Raw genomic sequence first — 18,374 nt, forward strand, 5'->3', positions numbered from 1 at the left:
AAAAAAAAAAAAAAAAAAAAAATGGGGAAGGGGCAAGAAGAAGATGGATGTAACTGATTCCCAATATGCTTCCAGCTGCCAGAGTCTTGGGATAACTTCAGGAAGCCTCGACATAACCTGTGGGAGCTTGGGAACCCCCCACCCGGCGGAGTAAGGAAGCAGGGATGGATTGTTCAGTGACCTTGAACACCTCCCACCCGTGGATGTTTGCCCCTCTGCTTACCAGAGGTACAGTCCATGTCTTCATCCCCTTGAAGTGGGGCCAGCCTCATGACTTCCTTTGGTTAATGGCATGTAGCAGAGTGGCATGGTGCTGGTTCCACGCCTAGGTCCCAAGAGGCCTTGCAGCTTCATCTGTGCCCTCTGGGATCCCTGCTCTGAGAATGCCATCTGAGGAAGCCAGGCCAGGCTATGGGGAGATGAGGTGCCACCTAGAAGGAAGCTGGTGTACCACTGGGGGCGGGGGAGCCCATGGAGGGGAACCAGAGGGCCTGCGGAGAGCCAGCAGCAACTTCCAGACATGCAAGTGAAGCCTTCTGGCACCTTTCAGCCATGTTGGTCCTCCAGCTGAGCACAGCACAGGGAGTGAGCCCAGGCGAGGCCAGCAGAGAACTACCCAGCTGATGCATGGAGTGGAGAGAAATAACAAGTGTTTGTTGTTTGATGCCATTAAGTTTGGGGATGGTTTTTACTCAGTAACAGATAATTGAGACAGAAGCCCCCTTTCCTTTGCTTCTGATCTGCCAGCCCTGAAGCCATCTTCACTGAGGTGGGGTTGTAGACACACCACTCTCTCACACCTGAGTAGTAGGTGGCACACCTTTGCCCTGACTTCATCCTGTGATGCTCTAGGTCTTGACCCAGACACCACCTCTCTCAGGGCAGTGGTTGCATATTCTGGTTGTGTAATACAATCTTGGTGGTAATTTAAAAATATGGCTCCTGTTCCTATTATTTATTGCACAACAAATCACCCCAGAACTTAGTGGTTTAAGAGAGCAACAACTTACTTTGCTTATAAATCTGCAATTTCTCATGATGGAGACAGCTTGTTTCTGTTTCTCAGTGTCAGCCAGGGTGTCTCAAAGACTGAAGGCTGGGATCATTTGAAGTCTTGCACTCTCATATGTCTGGGAGTTGAGGCTGGCAATTGGCTGGGAACCATCAGTCACAACAGATTCATGTGACCATTTCACGTGGCTGCTTGGGCTTCCTCACAACATGGTAGCTGGATTCCTAGCATGAATAGCATACCTCAAAAGAACAGGGCAGAGGTAGATGGAATTTGTATGACCTGGGCTCAGAAATCACATAGTGTCATTTCCTCTGCACTCTTTTGACTGAGGCAGTCACAAAGGTCTACCCAGTTTCCAGGGGAGGGGACTAGACCCCCCCCACTGGGTGGGAGGAATGTGAACCTCAGGATGCCTACCAGAAGATTATGTGGGAGGGGATATTTTGAGGTAGATGTCTTTGGAAAATACAATCTGCTACTGGTTCTTAAGCCCCACCTCTGGAGAGTGACTTCCACAGGTCTTTAATGAAGCCTCAGAATTGTATTTTTGACATGTAGGTATTTCCAATGCACATCCAGGATGGCACATTGGCCCTTGGTCCAAGACCTCTGGCCTCTCACTACTGAACTTGGGGAGAGATTGGCCTCTGCCCTAGGTGGTGATGTGATCAGGGAACCTTTGGAGGGAAACTAGCCTCAGGCCAGTGGGTAGGACCTGGGGAGCAGGAGGCCTGATGTCTGTCCAAAGGTGGTGGTGGTGTTGAACTGCCCTTGTTAAAGGGCCCTTTTGGGGGCTGGTGTATCTGAGTAGCTTTGTATTCTTCCAGCCCTTTGTGTGTCTCCTGAGCACTTTCTGGCATATAGACAGCAGTCTCCGGGCTGCTGCAGGTGGGGTGTGGGCAGGTGGTTGTGGCTCTCATGCTGAGAGTTTGAACCCCCTCCTCACAGGGCCTACTGCCATTTGGTGTCTTCCCTCACAGCTGTACTTGAGGCTGTTTTTTAGACTAACTGAACCCGAGGAGTATTGGAGCACCCAGTATTAAAGGGGCTGTCCCATGCCCTGAGAGCAGTCTGGGGAGGCATGCACTAGGAGGCTCAGGACTTGGGTCTCAGCCGCAGCTCCGCCACAGTGTTGCTCTTTGACACAAAGTAGGTCATAGCTCAACTCAGAGCTAAAGTTTTCTTAATAGCCAAGCATGTGTGTAGCCTCAGCTGTCATTCTCTTGAACAAACTGACTGCCAGAGTGGGGTACCCTCCCTCAAAAGAAGACCTGCCTTGGCTTCCCATTGCCCATAGTCCTGTGCCCTACCTGCCGTTTGGGGCTATGTACCATGGGCCCCGTACACTGCTGCAGCCTCAGCATCCATTCCTGAAACTTGCCATGCCCTTTCACCTCTATGGGCCTTTGCATATGCTGTTCCTCTACCTGGAATGCTTTCTCTTGCTTTCACCACCTCTGCCTAGTCACCCCCCAGATTTGGCTTTGCTCACCTCCTCCATGAAGCCTACCGCAGCCCTCCACCCCATCGGCTTGCTGTGCTGAGGTCTTCTACGTTAGGAGCCGCAGCCAGGGCTCTCAGCTTGGGTGCTTTAGCAGACGAGTGGAGGCTTTGGAGTCAGGCAGTCCGGATTTCAACACAGTGCTGCGTCCTACTTGCACAGTGCTGCACCCTACTTGCTGTGTGACCTCAGGCGAATCGCTTCACCTCTCTAAGCTTTGTTTTCTCATCTCTGAGTTGGCGCTCATAATCACTAACCAGAATTCTCATGCTATTTTAAGGACATCAGCGACAAAAGCAGAGAATCTAATGAGACAGATCGTGGGGAGGTCTGAGTTTGCAGAGCCCACAGCTTCCTTTGATTCTATTAAAGAATGGGAGGTGGGAGCTGATGGAGGGGGAGGGAGAAGCCATCAACCCCTCTCCCCTATCGTACGGGCAAGGACCAGGCTCATAGTAGGTGCTGACGTTCAGAGTAGAAACTCCTTAAAGAGTGAATGAATGATTGCATGAATGAAGGCAGCTGGTTTCTGAACGTGGATGTAGCCATTTGACAGACTGCGCGCAGTGGCTGAGGGGGAAAGCCCCGCCCCGCGGAGCCCCGCCCCCAGGCCGCACGCCCTCGCATCTCCTAGCAACCGCCAAACGGAGCTGAGTGGCTGGGCCTCTGGCCCTCCCTGTACCCGCGGACGCTCCTTTCGGTCTTGGAGTCTCTTCGCTGAGGTGGCTGTGGATCCGGTGCGGGAGTTGCCGCTGCCGTCCAAGTCCTCGCTGCCGCCCAGCGCATCCGCTCGCAGGTACCGCCAGCACCTGGAGGGGAATCCCGACCCCTGCCCCCAACTCGGCCGCAGCAGCCCGGGACCCTTACCTCCTCGCCTCGACGCGTGTTCCCTCCTCGGTGTTTGCCCGGCGTTCCGCCTCCGTAGGCCCTGAGCTGATGCCCCAGCACCCAGTGCACATTCATGTTGTCTAGGGGGCAGGGCTTGCCCTCCCCGACCTCGCCAGGCTCCTGCACGCGCTGCCAGCGGCCTGGTTTGCCTCTCCCCAAATAGCAAACGCATCTTGTGCTTAGTCGCAGCAGGCCTGCCTGAGTAGACGCCCCCTCTCCCTCCTGGTGGCTCCCGGGAGCTGCTCACCTGGGGCAGACTTTCCAGAAGCCCGGCGACTGACTCCTGGTTAGGCGAAGGGAAAGGGGTTGCTCGTCGTCGTGCTTACTGCCAGCCACCCTTCTCTGTGGTTCCTTCATCCATTCATTCTCTAAGTCGATTGAGTACCGACTGTGTGGCAGGCAGTGAAGGAGCCCCGGCGTTCACCCAGGAGCAAGCTGGGGAAGCGGGGAAGAGACGGGTGGGTGCTCCTGCAGGAGGCCGAACTTACCTCCTGGAGCAGCCCTGGAATACAGGCGGGGACAGCCTCACTTTCTCCCTGCCAGGAGCGCCGGCGGCCAGCGGCGCGCTCTGCAGCATGTCGCTGAATGCCTGGGAGTGGGAAGAGGACCCCGCAAGCATAGAGCCCATCTCCTCCATCACCAGCTTTTACCAGTCCACGAGTGAGTGTGACGTGGAGGAACACCTCAAGGCCAAGGCCAGGGCCCAGGAGTCTGACTCTGACCGCCAGTGCAGCAGCATTGAGTCCTCATCTGAGCCTGCCAGCACCTTCAGCTCCGACGTGCCCCACGTAGTCCCCTGCACATTCACCATCTCACTGGCCTTCCCTGTGAATACGGGTAGGTGCTAGAGCAGAACTCTAACACCCTCTGAAAAAAGGAGGTGCATGACTTTCTGCAGGAATTTAGGGTGCATATGCCCCACATCGTCTCTCCGCCTGCCCCACCCCAAAGTGGGCTGGCCAGTGCCAGCTAGGAACAGAGGTTGAAAAGAAACAGCAATTTTAGGAGAGGCCCAACTGTGGCTGCATCAGCTTCACATGCTTAATCCTCTCAATAACCCTGAAGCAGATGATGTTCTGTCTACTTTTTACAGAGGAGAAAAAACCAAGGAGAGGTTAAGGCATGGATTCTCATAAGCGTTTGTGCATCACCTAATACCTTGTTTAAAATACATTTTCCGGGAGTCTGAGGCAGGAGAGTCTAATGAGAGAGATTGTGGGGAGGTCTGAGTTTGCAGAGCCCACAGCTTCCTTTGCTTTTATTAAAGAATGGGAGGTGGGAGCTGATGGAGGGGGAGGGAGGGAGGAGCCATCAACCCCTTTCCCCCATCTTACGGGCAAGGGCCAGGCTTATAGTAGGTGCTGACGTTCAGGGTAGAAACTCCTTGAAGAGTGAACGAATGAGTGAATGAATGAAGGCAGCTGGTTTCTGAACGTCTCTATATGTCTCTAATTTATCCTACCCCTTATTGGTGGATATTTGAGTTGTTTCAAATGTTTTTGTTACAATTCTGCGATAGACATTCTTTACATACATTTTTGTGCATATATGTGGGCACTTCTATTGCCTGTATTCCAAGAGGTAAATTTGCTGGATTGAAGGCATACATTTATAGTTTTTGACAGATACCGTCAACTTCCCCTTTAAAAGGGCTAAATAACTTGCCTTTCTGTCTACAGAAAATGAGAAGCTCTGTTTGTCCACTAGCTGGCCCACCTGGGATTGAATCAGAAAAGGTGTAATGCTACCAGAGCCTGGCAGGAGAAGCTTGACTCCAGTCTCTGCACAAATGCTAACCATTTTGGTAGCAGAAAAATTAATGCTCCAGCAGCCTCCTGGGGTTAAAAATTTAGACTTTAAAAGCTATAGCTTTAAAGAGAGTCATGTTTTTATAGAATTATATTTGGATTAAATGCTTATGGAGCTTCTTATCCTGTGAAAAACCCCAACCTAGAGTGTGGAGTTTAAGCTGGAGTGTAAGCAACCAGGGGTGGGGTCGGGGGCTCCTTGGGCTCTGGACTCTGGCAGAAGCCCATCTGTACCTTCCACATCCTGTCACCCTCTCCACCCACATTGGGTAGCTTCACCTATGACGTTTTTGTGAAGCTGTTTTCTCTGTGTCTGGAATATCTGCTAGCTTTGCTCCTCTAAGACTCTGCTAAGGCCCCCATGGGAGGCCCACCCCACCCTCCCCATGCAGAGTTTGCCCCTCCACCTTTGTTCTTCACAACCTTGTTCCTGCTGCTGTTATTGCACAAATCACATTGTACTGTGATGATGATTATTATTTTTTACCTGCTTCTTAGGGCCAGGAGAGACTAGGGTGAGGCAAGTAGGGCGTCTCTCCCAAAAACATCTGGCCTGGCCATGTGATTTCACTTTAACTATCACCTTTTTAACCCTAGCCCTACTAACCAACACTCACTCTCCAACAGAGACACTCACTCTGAAAACCACGCACTTAAATTTTGCACTCAGGTGCGCAGTCCAGGTCCTGCTACTTTGCTGGCTAGGAGCACTGGACCTGTACCTCCTTTCCCAAATTGGGCAGGCAATGTCGAGTGCGCAGCCTCTCACAACATCAAGCTCCAGGGAACTGGGGAGATGGATCTGCTTTTCCACATGAGGTTAAAACGAGACTTTTTCAATCTGTATCTTCAAGGTCATAAGGGAAAATATGCAAGTTTGATTGAAAAATATAAGAAGCACCCTAAAACGGACAGTTCTGTTTCAAAGATACGTCGTTTTTACCACATTGAATATTTCCTTCTGCCGGACGATGGAGAACCTAAAAAAGTTGACATATTGCTATTTCCAATGGTGGCCAAAGTGTTCCTGGAGTCAGGAGTAAAGGTGCGTGTGTGAGTGTATGTGACCTTGCATATGGTCTAATGCTCATCATGAAAAGTGTGCCGCTCCATGGATGTGCAACATCAGCTTCACCTCCAGTTTGCTAGAATTGGAGGATCCCAGGCCCCACCTCCTGAGTAGGAATCTGCACTGACCTGATCATTCCAATTACTGACTTTTTTTTTTTTTTTGAGTTGGAGTCTTGCTCTGTTGCCCAGGCTGGAGTATAGTAGTGCGATCATCTCCGCCTCCCGGTTCAAGTGATTCTTATGCCTCAGCCACTTGAGTAGCTGGAATTACAGGTGTGAGCCACCATGCCCAGCTAGTTTTTGTATTTTTAGTAGAGACAGGATTTCACTATGTTGGCCAGGCTGGCTTTGAACTCCTGACCTCAAGTCATCCTCCCGCGTTGGCCTCCCTAAGTGCTGGGATTACAGGTGTGAACCACCCCACCTGGCCTATTTTTTATTTAGATATTTTACCCAGTAATTTCTGGAATGTTTCAAAAGTTTTTGTGTACACACTACCTGCACACACACTCTCCTGCCAGTGGTTTGACCCTGGGTCATTGCTTAGAAGCAGTCAAGGAGGATGCTATTTGCAGGTAATTACTTTGATTTTATTCTGCCTGAGGAACGCAAAAGTCTGACGGGGCCCAGTACACAACACCCCATTTTCCCTGAACTCAGAGCCTAAAGAGTGACCAGGCACTGAAGTCAGGCAGCGCTGCTGCTGAGGGCCAGGCTGGGGCTAGGGTTTGCTCTGTTCACCACGGCCTTCACACATCTTTCCCCAGTTGACATCTCTGAATGTTGTTTTACACAGACTGTGAAGCCGTGGCACGAAGGTGACAAAGCCTGGGTGTCATGGGAGCAGACTTTTAATATCAATGTGACAAAGGAATTATTAAAGAAAATAAATTTCCACAAAATCACCTTGAGGCTCTGGAACACTAAAGACAAGATGTCAAGAAAAGTCAGATATTACCGATTTAAGACTGCCGGCTTCACAGACGACGTGGGAGCTTTTCATAAGTCAGGTGCTCTGGTTTTATTTGAAATGGTTCTGGAAGCCTGGGGCTTACTCAGTAGTAACAGCATAAAAGCCAGTGTCTCCTGGTTTCCTTCACACACGGGTTTCTGCATCCGTGGGGGCATCCTACCAGGCCGTGCTGTGGTGACAGGAAGCGCCACCTAGGGGAGTGATAGTGTGGTGGGCAGTGTTCTTGCAACTCCACCTTTTGGGCCCCTTCATTCCAGGGCAGCTCTGGCGCGGGCACCCACCACCGGTCTGGACTAGTATTATATGTTCACTGAAAAAAAAAAAAAAAAAAAAAAAAACCTTAGAGGATACCAAGAAACAAAAGAGAAAACTTAAAAATCCCACCACCCCAAGCCAATTGTCTTAAGATTCTCATATAGACTCTTCCAGACTCATTTGTGTAAATATTTTATCAATATCAGTTTTTTTTTTTTTTTTTTGATGGAGTTTCACTCTGTCGCCCAGGCTGGAGTGCAGTAGTGCCATCTCGGCTCACTGCAACCTCTGCCTCCCCGGTTCAAGCGATTCTTGTGCCTCAGCCTCCGAGCAGCTGGGACTGCAGACACGTGCCACCACGCCCGGCTAATTTTTGTATTTTTAGTAGAGATGGGGTTTCACCATGTTGGCCAGGCTGGTCTCGAACTCCTGACCGCAGGTGATCCACCCACCTTGGCCTCCCGAAGTACTGGGATCACAGGTGTGAGCCACTGTGACCAGCCAATGTCAGAAAGTCTTTTGAACTCATCTTGAAGGATAGAGCCAGGAGGGATGGAATGATCCAGGCTTTGAAGAATTCAGTCCTGTCTCCAACTTGTACTTGCTGGTGACCTGGGTATATTCCTGAACATACGTTTCTCATCTGTAAAAAAGGAAAAATAACTAGTACCTGCTTCACTGGAATACTGGAGGCAGGCTCACAGGAGTGGTCCGCCTGGGTGCAGGCAATAAGGAGGGTGTGCATTGTCTATAGAAAATTTAAGAACTGTAATTAAATGCTACCAATTAAACTGACATGGCATTAATTATAAGATGCATCCTGATGCTTAGAGATGTTAAAAATTTAAAAAGGCAGGTACAGTGGCTCCTGCTTGTAATCCCAGCACTTTGGGAGGCTGAGGCAGGAGTTTAAGACCAGCCTGGGTAACGTGGCAAGACCCTGTCTCTACAAAAAATTTAAAAATCAGCCCAGCATGGTGATGTGCACCTGTAATTCTAGCTTCTTGAAAGGCTGAAGTGGGAGGATTGCTTAAGCCTGGGAGGTTGAAGCTTTAGTAAGCTGTGTTTGTATGACTGCACACCAGCCTGGGTGACAGAGCAAGACCTTATCTCAAAAAAAAAAAAAAGTAACACAGATGTACATATTAGAATCAATGATGTATGGTACTATTATCATTGTCAGCACCTTCCAGACGAGTATAATTATCCTCAATTTTGTGTGGCTGGAAAGCCTTGCTTTTCTCTGATTTTCCAGCCCGCCTTCTCAAGGAGCCTTTCTGACCTTGGAGGCTTGGAACTTCCCACTTTAAATCTTTCGTTTATGTCCAGAGTTCCTTACTCTTGGCACTGTTGACATTTTGGGCCAGATAACTCCTCACTGTGGGGGCTGTTCTGTGGATTGTTGGGTGTTTTGCAGCATTTCTGGCCTCTACCCACTAGCTGCCAGCAGTAGCCTGCCAGTTGTGACAATCAGATTTCTTCAGACATTGCCAGATGTCCCCTGGGGATCAAAATCGCCCCTGGCTGAGAAACACTAATGCATATACCTACACTACAAGTTGTAGGTTTCCAGTGTGAGAAAATGGGATTCAAGGTAATTTTTCTTACCTGGACTAGAGGAAAGAACCGTGTCCTCAAAGTGTGGGCTGTGGACCACCTGCATCAGATGCTTACATGCAGATTCCAGGCCTGATTTGGAGCTGCTGAGCCAGACTTCCTGGTTAGTATCTGCCCTGCAGTGGGCTCTGATTGGAGTAGGGTGCTAAGGTGGGAGTATCAGGAAGGATTCCTGGAGGAAGGGCCGCAGTAGCAAAGTTTGGATGGGTAAAGGGAATTTGGTGGCCAGAAAAGGAGAAGGGGTGTTCTATGGCCTCCAGGGAGAGGCCACAAGCCTCCTGCTATGAGTATTCTTATTGATTGAGACAGGGTCTCACTCTGTTGCCCAGGTTGGAGTGCAGTAATGTGATCATAGCTCACTGCAGTTTTGAGCTCCTGGGCTCAAGTGATTCCTCCTGCCTTAGTCTCCCTAGTAGCTGGGACCACGAGTATGTGCCACCACACCTGGCTACTTTTTAAATTTTATCTTTCTTAGAGATTGGGTCTTACTATGTTACCCAGGCTGGTCTCTTACTCCTGGTCTTAAGTAATCCTCCTGCCTTGGCCTCCTAAAGTGCTGGGATCACAAGTGTGAGCCACTATGCCTAGCACTGTGAAACGTTGCAATGACAGCACCTGCTCCTTCCTGAACCGTGTCCCAAGCTTAGCATCACTGCTTCTTATTTAAATAAGTTTTTCCCCATTAAAAAAAAATGTGAATTCACTTTGTAAAACAATTTAGAAATCGCCTAGCAAAAAAGAGAAAAAGTTAAAACCACGTGATTCCTGTCCAGAGATAGCCATTGTTAACATTTTTCCTGTGAATCTAGTGTACATGTTGTCTTAAGTCCCGCCTTTTCTCACTTAGAAAGTTTTCTTACAGAAACTCTTATTTCTTGGAAGTGCAGGAATACTGTAAGAGTTCTGTCTCATATTATGAAGGGGATAGGATGTTTATTGGATGCCTGGTAGGTCACATTCCAGAACTTGTTAGTATTCAGCCTGCTGGTCTTGAAGGACACATCCCAACCTGACTTAGTGTACTAGTCAGGGTTCTCTAGAGGGAAGGACTAATAGGATAGATGTATGTATGAACGGGAGTTTATTAAGGAGTATTGACTCACATGATCACAAGGTGAAGTCCCACAATAGGCCGTCTGCAAGCTGAGGAGCCAGGAAGCCAGTCTGAATCCCAAAACCTCAAAAGTAGGGAGGCCGACAGTGCAGCCTTCAGTCTGTGGCTGAAGGCCTGAGATCCCCCTGGCAAACCGCTGGTGTAGGTCCAAGAGTCTAAAAGCTGAAGAACTTGGAGGCTGATGTTTGAGGGCAGGAAGCCTCCAGCACAGGAGAAAGATGAAGGCCAGAAGACTCAGGAAGTCAGCTCCTTCCATGTTCTTCTGCCTGCTTTCTTCTAGCCGCGCTGGCAGCTGCCCACGCAGATTGAGGATGGGTCTGCCTCTCCCAGTCCACTGACTCAACTGTTAATCTCCTTTGGCAACACCTTCACAGAAACATGCAGGATCAATATTTTGCATTCCTTCAATCCAAGTTGACACTCAGTATTCACCATCACACTCAGCATTTCTTTTCTCTTCAATCTGCTCATCTGCTGGATTTCTCAGGACTGGATGAAGACAGCATTCTTTTCAAAGCCCCCCAGTCATATTTAATTACTCCTATGCTCTCAATTCTGGGCACCCCCACCCGGTGCTCAGTGGGTATCCCCCGCCTGTTGTTCTTGGGAGCTCTCTGCCCGGCTGTCTTCTCCCTCCTGCCCTCTGGCTTTCTCTGCACCCAGGATTGTTCCCCCTTCTCTCTCCTGCCGCTGTGGCGTGGCCTTTCTCTGTCTCCCCTTCGGCCCTGGTGCTGCCTTGCTTTGCAGCTGTTCATGGCTGCCCCAGGGCCTTTAGAGAACCAAGTGGTTTGGCCTTGAAGGCATTTTACAATCTGTTTCCAAGGCTCCTTCTCACTGCCACTACCCCTTCACACCACAGCCCACCTCCTGGTCCCTGCAGACACACGGCTCTCCCTCGTGGTAAACCAGCTGGGCATTCTTCCATGGCTGTCAGCCTCATCTCTTTCTCCAAAAAGTGTTGTCTATTTTTCAGCACTGAATCCAATTTCCCCTCCTTTTTTCCATTTCTTTCTTGTAGCGTCTTTCATCTCCATTTGTCAATTCACTTACTCCATTCATTCATTATCCTCCCCATTCTTGGTGGCTGCCATGTGCATCCGAGGCCTCTAGGGATAGAAATGAAGGGCGTTGAGGAGCTGACACCCTGGCCGGGGACAACGCACTCTGGATGCAGTCCTGGCTTTGTTAAGGACCACCTCTCTGACCACGGGAAAGTGACTTCAGTGTCAGATCTTCATCTGTGAGATGGGGAATGTTACTGCCCTCCTTAAAGTGGAATCCTAGGAGCCAGCGTAGCAGCGCATGTCACGGACTTAATGCTCGCATTTGGAGGAGGCTGCTGGCCTGCTGAGGTCTGAGAACCTCAACGTGTGTGCCTATCCCAGACGTGTATGCCTATTGTTTTGAGTTTCCTGGAATTTGGAGAAAGCTTCCTAGGCAGCAGCTCCAGGAGAACAGGGGCCTTATCGATTGCTTCATCTTCTTCAGAGGAAGGTGACTGTCACTTATAGGCATACCTTGATTGATTGTGCTTTGCCTTACTGGGCTTCACAGAGATCATGCATTTTCCAATTTGGAGGTTTGTGGCAATCCTATGTCGAACAAGTCTATTGATGCCGTTTTTTCAACCTCGTGTGCTCACTTTGTGTCTCTGTCACATTTTGGTAATTCTCGGATGGTTGTTTCTTTTTTTTTTTAAGACGGAGTCTCGCTCCATTGCCCCGGCTGGAGTGCAGTGATACAATCTCGGCTCACTGCAAGCTCCGCCTCCCGGGTTCACACCATTCTCCTGCCTCAGTCTCCCGAGTAGCTGGGACTACAGGCGCCCGCCACTACACCCGGCTAATTTTTTGTATTTTTAGTAGAGATGGGGTTTCACCTTGTTAGCCAGGATGATCTCGATATCCTGACCTCACGATCCGCCCCACCTCGGCCTCCCAAAGTGCTGGGATTACAGGCTAGAGCCACCGCACCCAGCCCCAATTCTTGGATTTTTCACACTTATTTATATCTGCTTTGATGATCTGTGATCGGTGATCTTTGATGTCACTTTTGTAAATGTTTGGAGGTGCCACAAATTGCATGTGTGTGAAACGGTGAACTTAACTGATAAATGCTGTGTGTGTTCTGACTCCAGAACACAGGGTTCCAGTGACCGGCCATTCTCTTGTCTCTCCCTCTCCTCAGGCCTCCCTGTTCCCTGAGACACAATAATACCACAATTAGGCCAATTAATAACCCTACAATGGCCTCTAAAGTGTTCAAGTGAAAGGAAGCCTTGCACATCTCTCCCTTTAAGTCAAAAGCTAGAAATGATTAAGCTTAGTGAGGAAGCCGCATCGAAAGCCTAGATAGGCTGAAAGCTAGGCCTCTTGTGCCAAACAGCCAAGTTGAGAATGTAAGGGAGAAGTTCTAGAAGGAAGTTAAACGTGCTACTCAGTGAACACAGGAATGATAAGAAAGTGAAACATCCTTATAGCTGATACAGAGGAAGTTTTCATGGTGTGGATAGAAGATCAAACCAGCCACAATATTAGCTGAAGCCTAATCCAGAGCAAAACCCTGTCTCTACTAAAAATATGAAAAATAGCTGGGTATGGTGGCGGGCGCCTCTAATCCCAGCTACTTGGGAGGCTGAGGCAAGAGAATTGCTTGAACTGGGAGGTGGAGGTTGCAGTGAACCGAAATCATGCCATTGCACTCCAGCCTGGGTGACAGAGCGAGACTCCGTCTCAAAAAAAAAAAAACAAAAAACAAAAAACAAAAACAAGGTCAGGCACGGTGGCTCATGCCTGTAATCCCAGCACTTTGGGAGGCTGAGGTGGGTGGATCACAAGGTCAGGAGATCGAGACCATCCTGACTAACACGGTGAAACCCCGTGCGGGTGGATCACAAGGTCAGGAGATCGAGACCATCCTGACGAACATGGTGAAACCCTGTCTCTACTAAAACTACAAAAAAATAGCTGAGCGTGGTCACACGCACCTGTAGTCCCAGCTACTTGGGAGGCTGAGGCAGGAGAATGAACCCAGGAGGCGGAGCTTGCAGTGAGCCAAGATTGCCCCACTGTGCTCCAGCCTGGGCAACAGAGCGAGACTCCATCTCAAAAATAAATAAATAAATAAATAAAAATAAAAGGAAAGAAAAGAAAAACCTTCCAGAAAGGATTCACCATTCTAGATGTCTTTAAAACATCTGTGATTCATGGGAGGAGGTAAAAACATCAACATTAACAGGAGTTTGGAAGAAGTTGATTCCAGCCCTTATGGATGACTCTGAAGGGTTCAAGGCTTCAGTGGAGCAAGTCACTGCAGATGTTGTGGAAATAGCAAGAGAACTAGAATTAGAAGTGGAGCCTGAGGATGTGACTGAATTGCTGCAATCTCATGATCAAATTTGAACAGATAAGGAGTTGCTTCTTACGGATGAGTAAAGAAAGTGATTTCTTGAGATGAGATGGAATCTACGCCTCGTGAAGAGGCTGTGAACATTGTTGAAATGACAACAGAGAATTTAGAGTAGTACACACATTTAGTTGATAAAGAAGTGGCAGGGTTTGAGAGGATTGACTCCAATTTTGAAAGCAGTTCTACTGTGGGAAAAATGCTGTGAAACAGCTTCATATGCTACAGAGAAACCTTTCATGAAAGAAAGAGTCGATCAATGCAGCCAACTTCATGGTGAGGTGAACCCAGCCCTCATTACCCACCACCCTGATCACTGAGCAGCCGTCAACATCGAGGCAAGACCCCCACAGCAGAAAGATGATTACCCGCAGGCTTAGATGAGTGTTAGCTTTTGTGTATGTGTGTGTGTGAGATAGGGTCTTGCTCTGTCCCCCAGGCAGCAGTGTAGTGGTGTGATTATGGCTCACTGCAGCCTTGACCTCCTAGAATCAAGCAGCCCTCCCACCTCAGCCTCCCGAATAGCTGGAATTACAGGTGCATGCCACCCTGCCCAGCTATTTTTCTTTTTTGTAGAAACAAGGTTTCACCATATTGCCTCGGCTTGTCTTGAACTCCTGGCCTCAAGCGATCCTCTTATCTCAGTCTCCCACAGTGCTGGGATTACAGGCATGAGCCATTGTGCCCAGCCTGTAACATATTTTAGCAATAAAGTATTTTCTCTCTCTCTTTTTCTTCCTTTCTCCCTTCCCTCCCTCCCTTTCTGCCTCCCCTCCTTTCTTTTTCTCTTTTTTTCCTTAAGAGACAGAATCTCTCTGTGTTACCCAGGCTGAACTGCAGTGGTGCATGCAGTCACAGCTCCCTGCAGCTTCAAACTCTTGGGCTCAAGCAGTTCTCCCAATTCATCCTCTCAAAGTGCTGACATTACAGGCATGAGCCACTGTACCTGGCTCAATAAGGTATTTTTTAAACTAAGGTATGTACTTTTTTTTTTTAGATGCAATGCTGTTGCACACTTAATAGACTACGGTATGGTATAAACATAATTTATATGCACTGGGAAGATAATGTGTGACTCATTTTATTGTGATACTTACTTTAGTGTAGTCTGAAACCAAACCCCCAGTGTCTCCAAGAAATGCCCATAGTAGTTATTCAATAAATATTTTGGATTGATTAAGTCAATGATCCTTTCTTCTCCTGCATTCTAGAAGTGAGACATTTGGTTTTAAATCAGAGAAAATTCTCTGAACAGGGCATTGAGAATGCCAACATTATCAGAGAAGACTCGAACCAGGAACATCCACCAGGAAAACAAGAAAAAGTAGAAAAACACCCAAAGTCTTTGCAAGGTGAGTGGAGAAGGCCTTAGTGGATAAGCTGAGTGCAAGGCGATGGCAGGGAAAGCGGTCGTGTGGTGTGCTGGGGTGGTGCATCTGCATGGGCGTCCCTCCCATGTGTTGGCAGTGGAGGCGGGTGGGGCTCATCCTGCCACACAGCTGTACTGCTCTTGCTGCGTGGCTTACTTTTCATTGCTGATTCTGAGTTCTGCTCTTGTCCCCCAGGCTGGAGTACAATGGCACAATTTGGCTCACTGCAACCTCTGCCTCCTGGGTTCAAGTGATTCTCCTGCCTCAGCCTCCTGAGTAGCTGGGATTACAGGCACCCACCACCACACCCAGCTAATTTTTGTATTTTTAGTAGAGACCATTTAGTAGAGACCAGCCTCACCATGTTGGCCAGGCTGGTCTTGAACTCCTGACCTCGAGTGATCCACCTACCTCAGCCCCCAAAGTGCTGAGATTATAGGTGTGAGCAACTGCACCCAGTCCCAAAAACTTCTCTGACTGTGGAAGTTGTGTATGTGATTTTTAGAAAATTCAGTGAATAGATAAAAATATAAAACAAACAGGGAAAACAATTTCATCACAAGGAGCAATCTATGTAACATTGTAGTGTGGTGACTACGTAGTATTATTTCAACTTCTGGGCAGACTGCAATTTGCTAACCATTCCCTATGATTGGGAACTTGGGACTGTTTTCATTATTCTCTAATGTAAACAGGACTGAAATGGACCATTTAATAGATAATAGACTTTCTTCTTTTTCTCTGTGGGCTGTTATGTAAGGAACTGGAGGTCTCCTCTTGACTCCATTTATCCAAATAATCAAATATTAGTCTATGTTTATTCATTTACTCACTTATTAACAACAAACTTTTTGACTGAGGGCTTCCCACATCCCAGGCCTTCTGCGTACAGACTGACATTACAGAAATGGGTCGGGGCCCTCATTTCTTAGTGAACTAGCATGTAACAAAAAGCTTAGAAATATTTTCTACTGTTTTCAGGTTCTCACCAAGCAGAGCCCGAAAATTCTTCCAAGAACAGTGAGGAATATGAGAAGTCCCTCAAAACAGATGATTCTTCCACGGTTCAGTAAGGATTGAACGATATTTTGGGTGGTGGGAATGGAGCTCCTCTTGTGCTAGCCCTACTATGAGTCGTGGTAGGTTTTTTAGTAAATCCAGTTAAATTGGAGCTCATGCAATCCAGGCTAAATTAAGGGAACAGAGAAAGGGCAGCTTGTGTTTATGAGTACATGTTGCACATCAAACTTTCTGCATGCATTATTTTATCTCATTTGATCCTCATAATAACTACACAAGGTGACTGAGTAATTAAATGATTTACACAAAGTGATAAACCAGAATTCCTGGTTAAGCCAGAATTGCAACCCACAGCTTCAGACTCCTGAGTCTCCAACCATCCTGCATGAGGTCAGTTGCTCTTAGGGCCTCTGGTAGCCTGAGAAGGCTCTGGAGAAGGAGACTCCTTGGATGCTATGGGGACCAGGGAGAGAATGGAAGACCAGCTGGTGGTTTTGGGAAATGGAATGAGAAGAACCAAGAGAACATGTCTTTAAACAATTTTGATTTTTTTAAAAATTGTTTTTGTATGGAATATATAGATTATTTTGGGAAGAATTGACATTTTTACATTGTTAAGGTATCTCATCCATGATCATGGTATATCCTTTCATTCAATTCATACCCTCCCTTATGTCCTTTAATGGAGTTCATTTGTTCTGCCTATACATGTTGTGGATAATTCCTGTAAGTGAATTCTTAGATGTTTTATAGTTTGGGTTATTTTTATAAAAATATATTATTTTCCATTATATTTTTGAGTTGGTTAGTACCTTGAATGCAGACCAAGTGTGTCAGCATTACTGGGAATTTGGTAGAAATGGAGAATTTCAGGCCTGCCCCTGGTTTACTGAACCAGAGTCTTCATTTTATTTGACAGAATCCCTAGGTAACTCACAGGCACATTGAAAACTGAGAAGCACTGGGTTAGAGGAATGCACTATAAGGTTTTCAAAAAATCTGCTCTCCTTTGGTCCATCAGTAAATAGATTCTCAGATCTGGCCCCTGATTTTTTTTCACCTTCATTCATTTTTCTCTTTGTGAATTTTCTAGATGGAGTGTTTCAAGAACACCAACCATTTCTTTGGCAGGAGCAAGCATGATGGAGATCAAAGAATTGATTGAGAGTGAATCACTTAGCAGCTTAACAAACATATTAGACAGACAAAGGTCTCAAAGTAAGTTAGGATAGGATTTGGGAATTTTATAGTATAACTAGACTTGGAAGAATTATGAAATATTTTAAATTCAGGATATGCCAATGAGATTCTTGCATATTTGACCAAATGTTTCTCAAAAGTAAAAGAGTACTGTATACATTTTCAACTTACGCATCCCATCCTCACCATCCATTCATCCATCCATCCCCATCCATCCATTCATCCATCTGTCCATCCCCATCTATCTATCCATCCATCTCTATTCATCCATCCATTCATTCATCCATCCCCATCCATTCATCAGTCTACCCACCCATTCCATTTATTCATCCATCCATCCATCCATCCATCCATCCATCCATCCATTTCCATCCATCCATCCATCCATCCATCCATCCATCCATCCATCTCTATCCATCCATCCATTTGTTCCATTTCTTCTCATGTCATTTACTCACCCTCATCATCCATTCCATTCCACCAATATTTTTGACCCACGGTGTTGTGCATATGGGGGACATGAAAATCTCTAATATCTAATGGAGACTTTCAAATAAAGAATTACAATTCTATGTGATAGATGTTGTGGTAGGGGTAGGTATGCGGTATGTTGGGGAAGCATAAAAGAATCATGTTTATGTAAAAACTCTCCTGGAAAGATAAAGTATTTACTCTTTTTCTTTTCTTTTTTTTTTTGAGACAGAGTCTCACTCTGTCGCCCAGTATCGGCTCACTACAAGCTCCGCCTCCTGGGTTCACGTTATTCTCCTGCCTCAGCCTCCCGCGTAGCTGGGACTACAGGCGGCTGCCACCACGTTCGGCTAACTTTTTTTTGTATTTTTAGTAGAGACGGGGTTTCAGCGTGTTAGCCAGGATGACATTGATCTTCCGAAATTGTGATCTGCCCACCTCAGCCTCCCAAAGTGCTGGGATTACAGGTATGAGCCACCGCGGCCGGCCTTCTTTTCTTTTTTTTGAGAGGGAGCCCGGTTCTATTGCCCAGGCTGGAGTGCAATGGTGCAATCTTGGCTCACTGCAACCTCTGCCTCCTGGCTTCAAGCAATTCTCCTGCCTCAGCCTCCTGAGTAGCTGGGATTACAGGCATCCACCACCACACCCAGCTAATTTTTTTTTTTT

At 47.5% G+C, this 18,374-nt stretch overlaps 1 protein-coding gene across 2 annotated transcripts in view; it reads left to right on the forward strand.

Annotated features, from left to right (window-relative positions):
- Positions 1 to 18,374, forward strand: part of CFAP92 (cilia and flagella associated protein 92 (putative)) — an 86,944-nt gene that overhangs the window by 7,104 nt on the left and 61,466 nt on the right. Inside the window, exons 3-9 of one of the 2 annotated variants that reach the window (XM_017885024.1) lie at positions 76 to 228; positions 3,948 to 4,241; positions 6,067 to 6,257; positions 7,080 to 7,293; positions 14,859 to 14,999; positions 15,999 to 16,086; positions 17,131 to 17,255. In XM_017885024.1, the coding sequence (XP_017740513.1) occupies positions 165 to 228; positions 3,948 to 4,241; positions 6,067 to 6,257; positions 7,080 to 7,293; positions 14,859 to 14,999; positions 15,999 to 16,086; positions 17,131 to 17,255 (1,117 nt within the window). In that variant the 5' untranslated portion in view covers positions 76 to 164. Of the gene's footprint in view, positions 1 to 75; positions 229 to 3,166; positions 3,313 to 3,947; positions 4,242 to 6,066; positions 6,258 to 7,079; positions 7,294 to 14,858; positions 15,000 to 15,998; positions 16,087 to 17,130; positions 17,256 to 18,374 lie in introns of those variants that run through there. The other variant, XM_017885025.1, reaches the window with a different exon arrangement.

The sequence above is a fragment of the Rhinopithecus bieti genome, unplaced genomic scaffold (assembly GCF_001698545.2).
Source record: "Rhinopithecus bieti isolate Rb0 unplaced genomic scaffold, ASM169854v2 scaffold_13262, whole genome shotgun sequence".
NCBI lineage: Eukaryota > Metazoa > Chordata > Mammalia > Primates > Cercopithecidae > Rhinopithecus > Rhinopithecus bieti.